The sequence below is a fragment of the Zootoca vivipara genome, chromosome 5 (genome assembly GCF_963506605.1).
Source record: "Zootoca vivipara chromosome 5, rZooViv1.1, whole genome shotgun sequence".
Lineage (NCBI taxonomy): Eukaryota > Metazoa > Chordata > Lepidosauria > Squamata > Lacertidae > Zootoca > Zootoca vivipara.
Window position 1 is genome coordinate 92,781,846 of NC_083280.1, and position 14,553 is coordinate 92,796,398.

Here is a 14,553-nt window from a genome sequence, read left to right on the forward strand (position 1 = left end):
TACGCAAACCTCATGGCATGTAGCCAAATGAAGTCAATGGAGTGCTGTCTTCTCACATTCCTTTTTCATGTGGACTTACACTATTACAACGATTTTGGGGTTTTGGGGTATTCCTCTCGTATTCTCTTTTTTCTTTTTTCACAAATCCTTTCTTTGTGTGGAAGGCATATGGAATTGGGGGCAAGGTGTTAAGGAAGACAGAGATCAATATGAGGAGCAGAGGTGATGGCTTTTAACATTATTCTGGAGGTCAGAAAGCTGCCTTATTATACTAGGTCAGACTATTCATCCATCGAGCCTCATCTTGTCTATTCTACCTGAGGGGGCATCCACATTACTGCCTTAGAGCACAGTGAATCCCCCCCCCCACGTCAGTGTGTTTCAGAGCTCTTTCACCTATTTGTTGTTCAGTCGTTTAGTCGTGTCCGACTCTTCGTGACCCCATGGACCAGAGCACGCCAGGCACTCCTGTCTTCCACTGCCTCCCACAGTTTGGTCAAACTCATGTTCGTAGCTTTGAGAACACTGTCCAACCATCTCGTCCTCTGTCGTCCCCTTCTCCTAGTGCCCTCAATCTTTCCCAACATCAGGGTCTTTTCCAGGGAGTCTTTCACCCATAGAAAAAGGTAAAGATAAATGGTCCATGGACAGTTATGTCCAGTCGAAGGTGACTATAAGGTGCAACACTCATCTCACTTTCAGCTTTCCGGGTCCTGTGGCGAGCGTGACTAAACCACTTCTGGCGCAATGGAACACTGTGATGTAAACCAGAGCGCACTGAAATGCCGTTTACCTTCCTGCCACAGTGGTGCCTATTTATCTACTTGCACTGGTGTGCTTTCAAACTGCTAGGTTGGCAGGAGCTAGGAAAGAGCAACCTTTCAATCAGCAAGCCAAAGAAGCTCAGTGGTTTAGACCACAGTGCCACCCGCACCCATAGATATGCACATCAGCGCAGCATGCACCTTGGCTAGAGATGAATGAGCAGGGGAGGCTGGTCCATTTGTGCACCACCAAGATCTCTCTATCATCAGCCAACCCTCACTTGCTTACCTTCTTACATCAAATCTATCCAGGGGGGTCATTGTGACTGTCGGCCTTATACTTGCAGGAATGAGGAGGATGGGGACAAAACTGGAATCATTCAGCTGAACCTTTTATGATTCTGGCTCCCATCTTTTGTTTTTGCTCCCTGATTCCCACCCCAACAGTCTCAATGGGCATCAGTCGCCACTGCAAATTTAGAACGGCTTAAAGACTTCAATCCGTGTGAAGTTGGTTTAAGAAAAACATGCATCAAACAGTAGTATCTTATCAGCTCAGGTAGGAAAACTATTCAACAGTAGAATCCCTAATCTGTCCTGCATACTCAATGCCAGGTACAAATATGTGAACTGGAATCTCAGCTAAACAGGAACTCCCCCCCCCCCAGCCACGTCAAGTCAGGAATTGAATTTTGTAAGCTCAAAACATTTTTAAAATGCACAAATGGGCACACTACTGTTTTTTAATCACTCCTAATTCAATATTTTAAATGTTTCATAGCTATTAATTCCTCTGCCCTAAATGTTTCTTGCTCAATCTCCTTCCAAATGGTTTTCATTACTTTTAAGAGCTGTTCATTTATGATAACCGTTACTCTGGTGTGTTGAGCAAAATGCTAGCTGTGGCAGAGATGTGCGCAGCTCTGAGGCATCATTTAGCTACAATTCATTAGTGCATCCTCCCTATGTGTGTACATGAGGAGGTTTCCACATCAAGTTTACCTGGTCCAGGAAGAATACGAGAACATTTTAAAGACCAAGCAAGAGTAAGGGGGAGAGGGAATTGCATATTTTTCTATGGTACTTTAGTAATGGAGATTATTTATTAATGAACATAGCTAAGGTTACACAATCTGTTCTTCTTTAAGGACACTCCCTAGGCTTCACTTTAGCAAGCTCCACGGAATTGTGGAGCAGGAGCTCCGAATCTCTTGTTCAATGCCCATTCATCTCAATGATGGATGTGCAGAATAACTTTCCTGTGGGATTGTGCCCATTCAGATTAGAATCTCCTACCGTTAAGATGTATATTGAAATGTTTGGGCTGTATTCAGCCAAGTCCTACTCAGATTAGGCTCCTTTAAATTAACGAACCTAAGCTAGTTATGACCACTAACTTCAGTGAGTAAGACTAGACTAGCATCAAACAGACTATAAAAACACTTGACGCCTTTGGTCACACCGTAAGTTGGTAAGAGCAAAGAAAACAGTCTTGAAAAAAAACAGAACACGGAAGAGAGCTTCCAGGTACTTTGATATGGAGAAAGCTCTCTGTGCTTGGTTAATGAGACACAGATATTGTGTGACTCCCTTTCTGCTGTGGTTCCAGTTCTCCTCTGAAGTTCCTTCTGTTCCCTTCGGTTACCATTTGGGTTTTTTTTTTTTGCTTAGCTCTGTCTGAGCCCTGATGGTGCCCATAACTTAAAAAAAATAGAAGGGACTGTCAAACAATGTCTGTTTATAAACCAGCATAAGGGGCAGCCAACATTACGTGTTAGTCCCAAACTCTAGGCAAAACCCAATCTTTGCTTCTAATATTCTCCAATATTGCTCACAATGGTCGATTCGGTTTTTTTAATCAAGCCGAGGAGAGCTTCAACCAGCAGTAGCCACCATACACAGAGCACCCAAACTTGGGATATTCCCATGCAAGCCCTCTAGTGGATTAAGATCAATGTTTTTCAGTGGGCACCTTGAAAGGATTAAGTTTCGCACCCGTAACAATGTGACATTCAGGCAGCGCAACACATTGGCTTCTTCTACCGTAGGATGTCTTCCCTGAATGTATGGATACCTTTACTAAGTTCTTTTCTGGCAAGGACCATACATATCAATGCACATTGTTAGGGCAAGTAAAAAAGAAAGAAAGAAAAGTTTTTGGCTCCTAAGCATTATCCATGATATATGCAGAGTGAGACAAGCAGAGCATTACATGACCTTTCAGCCAGGAGAGACCTGAATCCCAGCAGCAAAGGTGCTTGAAAGAACCATCTCTCTTTCTCCCTTTCCACTCATATTGTGCATCCCGCAGCTTTCTGTCACTCTCTATAATAATAATAATAATAATAATAATTTTTAATTTATACCCCGCCCATCTGGCTGGGTTTCCCCAGCCACTCTGGGCAGCTTCCAACAGAAAAATAAAACACAGTAATCTATTAAACATTAAAAGCCTCCCTGAACAGGGCTGCCTTCAGATGTCTTCTTAAAGTCTGGTAATTGTTTTCCTCTTTGACATCTGTTGGGAGGGCGTTCCACAGGGCAGGTGCCACCACCGAGAAGGCCCTCTGCCTAGTTCCCTGCAACTTGGCTTCTCGCAATGAGGGAACCACCAGAAGGCCCTCAGTGCTGGACCACAGTGTCCGGGCAGAATGATGGAGGTGGAGATGCTCCTTCATGGCTAACATGGCCAAGAAACAAAATCCAAGATCCATGAAACTTGGGCCAGTATCCCAGAGGGCACCAAGAAACAAATTGTTGCCTGTCATTGCTATGGGGGAAATGAAGCATTGGGCTTTTGTGGAGGGGTCTGCAGTGTGCCCCCTCCACTAAATCCTGTGGGAAGGATGGGGACCTCAATGTCTCTCTGTGCACAGAGCACAATCCTTTTACACAGAAGCCCCATAATGTATGGGGGGGGGGAAATACTGCAAACGTCTGGTTTTAAACACACGCCCACACACACACACACACACACACACACACACACACACACACACACGAATGAATGAATATATATATACACACACATACTCTGGCTTCTGAAATCTCTTGCTCTGGGTGACCTCTTCCCCTCTTTGACAACGATGAAATGAAAGCAGCCTTCTTGTCTTTCCTTTGATTTATATTGATTCCTCCCAAGTCTCTGGGGAGAGCTGACAAGCAAATGGGGGTAAAGTTAAGTAAAGGCTAACAGAGGCATCAAAGGCATTTTCTCAAGCACAGTACATAATAAGAGCTATAATTAAGTGATTGTCTCTCCTTTTAAAAATAGCAAGTGGCAGATGAGACAGAAAGATGATAAATAGGTAATTAATGTGCTGTTCTCTTTCACTCGATTTTGATTATACCTCCTAGCTGGGTAGAAGAGACCTTGTTTCTTTTAATCTTCCTCTCATCCCACCTATTTCCACTATCATGTTTTCTTCCATCCCGACTCTTATGATGCGCAGCCCTGCTTTCAGCCTTTCAAGGGAAGGCGGCTCAACTTTCCCAGCAGGCATGATCAGACATGGCTGCCCCACCATGGAAATGTATTTTAAAATTGGCATGGAAAATATGAGCATGCCTTGGAACTAATAAGCTTGTTTCCAACAAAGTCATATTAAATTCTGTCGAGGGCATTTGCTGGGGCCGTGACAAATGGAATACCTGAACTTTAATAACCAGTCAGTTCATTCCATGATTTTTGCTTTGAAAGGCAAAGGTCCTTATTCAGCGCTCCATGAGCCTTCCTAAAGCAGAATCAAAGCAAGCACGGTCATTCCAGTGTCAACTGCAGTCCCCTGTATACTAAAGAAACAGGTTCAGCTGTGGGCCAACAGGGTTGGCCCGAAACCCTGGCAGGCCAGTTGCCAAGGCCCACTTGCTGTGCCTCCAGGGCAGCTGAAGGGGGCTGCAGGCACTCAGAAGCATCTGGGCAGAAATCTGTAACCACAACCCTTGAGCCCCCAAGCCAAGTGACTGCTGGCAACCAGAGGCATAACTAGGGGATGGTCAGAATGGCCCCACCAAAGGAGCAGGCTCAGCGGGGCACAAAAATCTCCACTCTGGCTCAGAGTGGCTAGGAGTAAAAGCAGCGAGTGGAGGGAATGAAGGAGGCAGGAAGGCAGGCAGATGGGCAGGCAGACTGACGAAGGAAGAACAGAGCAGACCCAACCCCGTTGGCCACGGAAGTCACTGGCTGATTGGAAGAGGTGATGAAAAGCCAACTTTTTGAGTTTCTGGCTCATGGTCTCTTCTGGCTTTGGAGACATCTCCTTGCAAAGGGTGCAAGGGGCCGGTGTGTGTGTGTGTGTGTGTGGCACCAATACAGCTCCTTGCGCATCTGTGGCTAGCCAACTACATTCCAAAAATCTGCTTCATTTCCTCAGTCTTGGTACTGGGGAGTTATCAGGCTGATCTTCTGTGTTTTGCTAGAGCAGTGCTCTGCCCGTGCAAATAGCTTTCAACAGCCATGCGTGTCGTACACTGGCATTCTGTTTGCTCCTTTGTAATAAATTCCGATAGGTTCACTGAGTGGCTGATATTCTGTGCAATTTCATGCAATGTTACAGATGGTGAGCTTTATTCTGGAACGGCAGCAGATTTCATGGGCAGAGATTTTGCCATTTTCCGGACGCTGGGGCACCATCACCCAATCAGGACAGAGCAGCACGACTCCCGGTGGCTTAACGGTAAGTCAGGAATATCGTTTATCCACTTTCCATAGTTTTAAACGATGGCTAGTTAACTTCAATGTGCAACACTCATTCACAGTCGCTCAGCACCACAATGGTATCGCCACAAATGAATGAAACGAATTGGGCTTGATTTTATGTGTGCTTTGATTTTAATCCCATTGTTATTTGTAGAGTGTGGATTTTGCCTTAAGATGGAGAGGGGCAGCTTCTGTATTATTGAGAGCTGCTCTATTCTGTGAACTGAGAGCCAGTTCTGCAAACCGATTCCCTGCCCCGACATCCCCATGCACTGTGGAGTCAGACTGCATAATAAAATTGGCACATTTGGCACTAAGGTCCTCCCAGCTGTGAAGCACATGGGCTCAGGCATATGATCACATGCCAATATTTAGATGTACATTTTCCTGTTCTTCATTAACAAAGCCATGGGTAACTTTTCTTTTACTATATCTTGATTAAAATTTGTGAGTCCCCAGGAATCAGAGAAAAATCTTTTTAGGGGTTAGTTCTGGTTCATAGGCCACCAGTTGACTATCCTGCCTTTAAACCGTGCTGGAAGGCCTTAGGAGCTCTGCTTCTGTTAGACAAGCAAATTTCCCAAGGAAGTTTCATCACAGACATAGAAAAGGACTACCAGTGAGAACTTTATTATTGAGCAAGCAGTTGGTATAAAGTCCACACTCTCGGATTTTGAAAAGACCTTTCCTGTTTCAGTATAATCTGTTTCAGCTCTAAAGCTCTCCTTGGATAATCTCAGAAATTATTCTGATTGTTTACATAGACACACCAAACAAACAAAAAACTAGATCATTTTTTTCCCCCTGAGCCGGTCCAATGGGATCTGCTAACATTTAAGGATGCATCCATTTCCAGCCTTAAAATAGCTCATTTAGCAAGATTAGCTGAGTGCAGTGCAGTCACCAGCAGATTGAGGCTGAGTGTAGGCTGAAATGACTCACTTGGCTGTGATAGTTGGAACTTATGTGATCTCCCTAATGCGGCAGACAATGAGTTGAACCTGATATGGCTGGTGGTATAAATTTGGGAGGGGGCACAGAGCTAGCCAGTGAGGGGTGTGGTATTCGGTGAGTCCCAGATAGGGACTGGAGGGTAGCATTGGGCAGGGGAAAGGCCTGATGTTCCCCACTATATTCCAGTATCCTGGTGACCCTAGTGTGGTCTTGAATGCCTGGCCTTTGAGAGCCTCTTCCATGGCTGTGGCTCACCTCTTGGGGCAGAGCTGCCATAAGAGCCCCTTTGCAGGGGCATCACTATTGGGAGAGGGAGGTGAAGAGGCAAAAGACAGCATGGAGTTGGGACTGCGCAGGCACACCAGTGGAGTCCACAGAGTTCAGATTTTGTCACTGCCTTGTCCCTCGCCTTCCACAGTGATTCCCTTGCTGGGAGGCTGTTCCTGCAGCTCCGTCCCACTGTGCAAACTGCTCCTGCTCTTCTTCCTGCTCCTCCTTGCACCGATCCGGACCATGCTATCAGAGAGGAAAGGTCTTTTTTATTTTCAAGTAGTTGTACTCAGCCACACGTTGCTGTGGCTCAGTCAGGGCGCCTGCTTCCCAGGACAGGTACATGACGTAACGACAGCCCTCTCTCTGTTGCCCCCACCGGGTGACATCATCTTCCCCGCACGGGATGTCACCCTCCACCCCGATCCCCCTCTCTCCCCCTCGCATACCATATGCACATTTTGGGGAGGGCCTGGCCGCTTCCCCCGGCAGATCCCGGCGGGCAAGGGGGCAGGTGGGCCAGGTGCAGTTCCTTATCGAAGGTGGACATGTCAGGGGCAGCGGGGAGAGGTGAGGCAGCGGTGGCAAAGGGACAGGAGCCGGCCCCGCTCTCCCAGAAGGAGCCGGTGGGCACCCGCTCCCAGTACCCTCTGCGCGCTCATGCCGGAAGGACGCCACCATGCACCCCAAGGCATCCTGGGAGTAAAAAAATTACTATGGGGTGTGTTGCTTTGATGTCCAACAGATGGTGCTGTTTTCCCACAAAAGCATGTTTTTACCTGTCACAGGTGTGACATCTATATAATCTAATTATATGCAAACACTCCCGTATTTGAATGCAATGTTGTGTCAAAATTTCAAAGCAATCGGTCAAGAACTTTCTGAGATTTTTGATTTTGTACAAACGGACATTTACATTTTTACTTATATAGATAGCCATTCGCAGCCCACACAAAGCCCCAGGCTGGCGTCTTCTTGGGTTCCCGCTTCCATCTTTTCTCAATTCACACTTTTCCTTTGTGCTGTCTGGGTGCCTGCTTAGCTCAGCTTTCCTCCCATACTCTCTTTCAGGAGGCAGGCGGTATCTCCCTAAGTGCTTCCCTCCCATGCTGCCGACACCTATGAGCTCCGCATCCCTTTTTCTAAAAACTTTCAATACGTTTTGGAGGTGGCATTTGTCATTCCAGCCATGTGGGTTTGATTTGCTTCAAGCCACATCTTTAGGCAAGTGCTCACGCCACACCTTTGGGTTCTTTAACACTCCAGCTGCAAAAGTCGGAATCACAAAAGCTCTGCCTTTGAGAACCAATTGCTGCCCACTGTCACAAGGAAATTCCACAATGGCTTTGGACTTGTGCTGTAAACTAAGGCAGAAGTGGCAGTGAGGGAAGGGGAGGGGGAAGGAATGCCTTTTAATTCAATGGGCACCCTGCACCAGATGTAATGACTCACTGATTGGGAGCCCTGTAGGCGCTAACGCAATATAAATTACAACTATGAACCTCTGCCAAACATATGGCTCTGCTCGATGTTAGCATCATGAGAATGGGGTGTGTGCCATTTGTGAGAAATACTTTGGAAACAGTTATTTCCTTAGTTTTACTTTCACTCTAATTTTAGTCAAGATAGCTGGACTTCAGAGAATGTCAACGGGTGAAAGGGGAGATTATTATTATTATTCTTTTGGCTTTCTGTGGACCTATAACCAAAGAATCTTTCGGAATAATATCTTAACTCTCGCCAGCTGATTGATCCCAAGGATAACCTGCCCTAGCTCAGTCATGCAAGTAAATGCTGCTTTTGTGCCATAGAACCACACACTGACAGCTGAGTCAGGAGGATTTATGCAGTGAGAGAGCGCAGTCATTGTCCACTGTCCCCATGGCTGGTTGCCGGAATTGTGGCATTCCCCTCTCTCCTTTTGAATTGCGCTCGCCAGTCTCTCAGCGCTGAATGTGAGAACTGATTTTCCCAAGTTAGCACTAAGGATGCATCTGAGAGGATCAGGAAATGGAAATGGCCAGAAGACAGAGAGGGGTAAGATTACCTACACAGAGCTTGCAACCCCTCTAGAAATCAAAGCCTTTAGTAGCCAGAAGCCTTTATGGAATTCAAATGTGTGTATCTCTGTGACTTACCAAAGGCAGACTATTGGGTTATACTCCTTGCACATGGTGCCTTTAGAGTAATAGTGTTCAAACTCAGGGGACCCTTTCCAGGTCGATTTGTCTGCCCTGGAAACCTAGTTCATTGTACAGCACTTTCTAGCAAATCAGCTGTCTATTAGGCCTCTTTTTTGCAGGCTGAAGGGGCTGTGGGGGCGGAGGACACCCCCCCTAAAGTCTTTTCCGGCTACCTTAGGGAACTGAGAGAGGTCTCTTAATTCATCCCACTCATATGCACACTAGGGAGGGAAGAATCTCTCAAGTTTGGTTTCTCTGCATGAGGTTTTTTGTTTTTTTTAAACCAGCCTACACAAATTCATATGCATTTTCATGTACACTTCTACTCGTACTAATTTTAACACAAGTTTTGCAAGCAATTTTCCTATAATAAAATGCATTTTGCACATTATTTTTTTACTAATGTACACTTTTTTGTATGTGCTTTTCATAAATGTGCACATTTCTGAATGCATTCTTTGGCTGAAGAACTGCATCTCCATTCGGACTAGTTCTGAAGGAGAACTGTGTCTCATTTCATATCTTCCTTCAGGAAAGACATATCTGGTAGGTTTGCATCAAAATGCTAATTGAACATATTCCTCCCTCATCCTTAACACACACACACACACACACACTTTCTTTTTTTGCAGTTTTTACTTTTTTGACAAAAAGATTCTTAATCTTCAGACCGGCAGCTTGCACTGTAAAAAAATCTTAAGTTCAGCAAATTTCAATATTAGGGGCAGACAGAGAGATGTTTTTGTCCAACTCCCTCCACTTCTCTCTGCAAGGAAATAAATAATTGTATTCCCTTTACGCAGAGCTGAGTTTAAAGAGAGAGAGAGAGAGAGAGAAAAAAAATGTTATGGGATTTTTTCATCTTATGTCCTTGCTTTTTATTCAGTTTTGTAAAGCTTCTTGATGTTTCTAGCATACTTTCTGTGGCTTTTAGGGAAAAAACTAAGTGGGAAAATAACCATGCCAAGTTCTCCAGAGACATTGTCCTTAAGCTGCTGAGTACTATAGAAGTTGAGGGAGTATTCAGTGAGAGAGAGGGGGGGGGAAATGCCCTCATAATTTCACAGCCTTTGGGATGGGAAGCATGACCTTGATCATCTTATAACAGTCACACAGCACTTTCTGGCAATATTTTGAGAGCTGTCTGCTACCTTGACTAAGTCATCTGAAGTTACACCCAATGGACTCCTGTGTGTTTGATTGCTGTGCCACTTTCTGGGCTAGCTCTGCCAGGCAGTTCTCTGTCCAAAAAGAGCCAAAGCTGTCAATGGGACAGTATATTCTCCAGTATATTTGAGTCAGTTGTGGTTTATTCCTGAACACAGGGAAGTAGTCTGCAGACATAAACATGGACATGAATCTTAACCATGTTGATTTCAGTTGGAGAAGAAGAAGCATCATGGGTGACGACGTCACTGGATCTTGAATGTCTGACTTGACTCCCTCCCCTCCCCCTTCTTCTGCGACAATTAGTTTAATTAGCATTGACCTCGTCAATATGAATTTCCTCTTTCCTGGCCACCATGGCCAGAGTCTGGTGGGCATTCAGAGATTTACTGTTGACTGCATAATTGGAGTTCATGTGTGTGGTTGAAATGAGTGGGGAGAATTGCACAGAACACAATGCATGTCACTGGGGCGCTGACATCGCTCTCAATAGCTCCCCCTCTGTGAAAACAGGGACTGTTTGCAAATTAATTAGTTTCTGGCAAGAGCCTGATTGTTGACCCAGAGTTTGTAGAGTGGAAGAACAATCAGATTAGTGTGTTCCATACAAAGGCCCAGGGCGACACCGGAGTGTGGTTTGCCAAACAGGGTAGGACATGAATGGAGTGAAACAAATTCTTCTTTGGAGAAACCATGGCAAAGGTTAAGTGTGATGTGGCTGGAGCGCATGAGCCATAAAGGTGGGGTGGAGTGGGGGGGGGGAGAGATGGATTATATATGTCCATCTGCATGAAGCTGGTTAATGCTAATTGACTCTTGGAGCCGGAGAGACATAGATGAGTGTGAGGCTCTGCAATGGGGTGGGGAATTGCCTTCTAATTGAGCAGTAAAAATTGTCCCAAAGGGAAATACTGTACTAGAAAGACAGAAAGGAAACGCACATATTCAATCCAAATTTTAGGATTTTGAAATTAGTTTAATTGCCTAATCCCTTTCCTGCTCACCCAGAAGCAAGTCTGTCTGATAGCAGAACTTTCAAGTGCGCGTAAAATTGCAACCACAGTCTGTCTGAAGCCTATGGGCACAATCAGGTAATTTTAATTAAAAACCGCGTAGTCCCCGATTGCTCAAATTTGTATCTGTGTTTTAATACAAATACTAAAATAATTTGACAGGTAATTAATTCTGCAGTATAGCAGCCAAGAAGCTTGCCCCTATAATGGGTTGGTTTTACCTTTAGAATGTGTAGGTATACTTTAATATTACATGGAGCATTTATTTTACTGGAATTGGTATGGGGTTGTGTAAAGTTATTTAAGTGGCATCTCATTAGTTAACCTTTAAAATGTTCAGTCTGAAAAATTATGAGTGGACCTAAAGAGAGAAAAAGTATTGAGAAAATGGAAACAAAAAGAAGACAAGTTCTTCTATGGCAGACCAGAAACACCGGAACTTGCCTCCTTTTTGAAAATTACCGGCACCTGCCATGCCCATACTTTTCAGAAACACTAGAAATACCCAAATCTAACTGTAAAGCCTACACAGTGAAGACCTACTGTGCTTTGAAATCCTTCCCATTCATTACACAGGTCAGCTTCCTGTTGAATTTTGCCCAGTGTGATGTAAAGCTGCTATTTGTGAGTAGCAATGAGCTGACAAAGCTTATTTGTCAATAAATTCAGTTCCTGCAACAACATTAGGATGATTCATGTGGCAAAAAGGAGGTCAACCACCTGGCAACAATAGACAGGAAACAGGAGATAACATTTCCAGGGTGCAAACTTTGCATTGTTTTTCAGAATAAAACTTTCATGCAGTTTGCACCTATGGGGTTTTATGATTCATACCTGCACGTTATTAAAAAAATACCACACCAGAATAAATATGTTTTAAACACACTTCCATAATTTATGGTGGGTGATTTCTTCAAGTAAACGCTTCAAGATATTCTTCATATGCTCTGTTTACGAAAGATACGGAAATTGATCCTCCCCACATGAATGATATATTTTAAATTGTGTGCACCTTCACCCCACTCCACCTCCAATATTTTCCATGACTCGCATAAAAAAGTGAATATATTTTTGAATTCAGTTCTTCACCAGGTACCAGGAAATCTAGACGAATTAAATTGTGTGTGTGTGTGTGTGTGTGTGTGTACCTATGACTATGACCACTGGTTTATCCTATCCTTCATCAATCACTCACCTATAAGCAAGGGTGCTCCATCATGGAATAGTTCTTCTCAGGACAGAGTGTGCTCAGCTTAAAAATATTTCCTACCCTGGGGCAATCTATTATTCCTCTAAATCTTGCCACTTATTCCATTAAGGGAGCTTTGTAAACAGATATTAAGTTGATCCACATGTACATTGCAAAGTGCTGAATAACAAGCTGAATAGAACACTATAGGGCAGAGATGGGCAGGTCCGCCTACTGGCCAGATTGTAACTGACTCCAGCCCAATCTCCAGCCAAGTTTGACAGGTGGGCGGGGTCACCCACGTGTCAGTCACCTGACACCACAGTGATGACAGGTGAATTTTTAAAAAAAATTGCCCACAGTTTGAAACCAGACCATGTGGGTAAAAGTCTGCAAAGCGCCTTCCAAGGTGTTCCACAAGATTCAACAGTCAGTGGGTAGTCAGGTCTTACTTTGCAAGGGGCTTCAGAAGACTAGACAAGGAGCTGATCATCAGGTCTGAATGCTCAGGGCTTGGCAGGTGCCATCCTTCAGCAAAACCCTTTGGGCTGAGCCAGGTAGAAGACAGCAGGCCCAGTAAGTTGGATGAGAAATATACATACAGTATGAAGACATCCTCTGATCCTGATAGTCTGCATATAGGAAAACGGGTTCGCCATTCATGGAGAGCACAAATTGTGGAAGGGTAAACAGGACGACCCCTGGGGTTGCTGGGTAGGTTAGGCATGATGGCCACTGAGTGACTGGCAGGGCTGTCTTAAGTGGGTCGGGTGCCCTGGTGCACGGATCGCTCCGGCGCCCCCACCCCGCCCCGTTTCTTACCGCGGCTGGTGGGCGGGTGCAGCACGCAGTGTGGTTTCCATGCGGCTTCGCCGTGCAGCGCCCCCCTGTCGCCCTGTCGCCCCGCGCCACCCAGTCTACCCCTAGAGCAGGCCCTGGTGACTGGGCATATTTTGTGTTGCTGGGCAGAAAGTAATGTTGCAAGTTTTGATTGACAGCCATAGCCTTTATAAACTCCTGCGTGTTACTGCCAATTTCACTTTTGCCAAGTGCAACGGATCTCCCGCCCGCCCGCCCTCTTTAAGGGCTTATTGTGGTTATTTAAGGGCTTATTGCGATTGACATTGTTATTCCTGTCATGGCGTCACTTGCTTCGGAGCAGGGGCCTGGTAGGAATTTTGTCCATTTGGCTGATTGGCTGTTGCCATTTGGTTTTTGCCTACTGTGTAGCAAATCGTCATAACTTGTAAGGTTGGCGGTTAGGCATTGGTTAAAAATTGGTTGGTGGAGGGGTATGGAAAGGCTGGGCCTACCCCTCAAAATTGGTGCTGCATATAGAGGTATTCCGTTAAAGGAATCCTGGGGCTCGAAGGGCTCTCGTCAGTACCCCTGCAAGGGGAATTGGGCCATACCAGAGCAAAGAGCCTCGGGGAACATTCGGCGAGAGGTGGAAGGGCCTGACACACACAGCTCAGTCCTCTCTCGCGGGGTGTTTACCTACTGACTTCCATAGAGGGCTAGTGGAAGTCAGTGCAGATCTGTCCCAGGGAGGATGTCCAGTGACCTCAACATGCAACCAAGACAGTGCTTTGGGGGTGAGCATTTCCATATGCAAATGCACAGCGCAAAGTGCACACCCTCACGTAGAAATCAATGGGATTTGCTTCTGAATAAACATGAACTGAATGCTGTTCTCAATTACAGACGTCTGCCTTTTGCATTAAAGGAAGACAACAAATTTGCAGTTACAGGATTGCAGCGGAAATATGACTGCAAATTTCCTTGTGTCCTTTGAGAGCTGTGCTGCCTTTTCGGCTTAGCATACAACATGATTTAAATTACAGCTTGTGACGAGATGTGTCGTGGGATTGCTCTCCATGTTTCAAACTGTTTATAGTTCAGTGAGCTCAACCTTTGCCATTCTGAAAATCAAATAATGTCATGGATGATATCAAACTGATAGCTGGTATGAGATTGCTTCAAAACTCTCTTGCATTTAAAGCATAAGAATCTGTGGGTGTGTAAATCTTCCATCGATGAATGCTTTGAAACTGAATTTGGCCAATGCATGAGGGTTTTGACATCACAGCACATTGATGGAAACTAAATGAAAACATACCCTTGTGGACCTGAATCTGCATCCATTCAGATAGTTGTGCTATATGGAGTTTTGAATGCATTTTTGGAATGTCAGTTTATACTCAGAATCAGAAAATAGCTTTTATGTTGATGTGGTTACCTCAAAAACAGACCTAGCTTACACACACAACCAGAGCTTTTTTTGCAGCCAGAAGTCACTGGAACTCAGGTGGGT

The 14,553-nt window shown here is 45.0% G+C and overlaps 1 protein-coding gene across 1 annotated transcript in view; it reads left to right on the forward strand.

Annotated features, from left to right (window-relative positions):
* The window catches only part of SEMA3A (semaphorin 3A), a 202,286-nt gene that overhangs the window by 130,821 nt on the left and 56,912 nt on the right, over positions 1-14,553 (forward strand). The window contains exon 6 of the mRNA XM_035137741.2: positions 5,321-5,440. Coding sequence (XP_034993632.1) covers positions 5,321-5,440 — 120 coding nt within the window. The remainder of the gene's footprint in view (positions 1-5,320; positions 5,441-14,553) is intronic.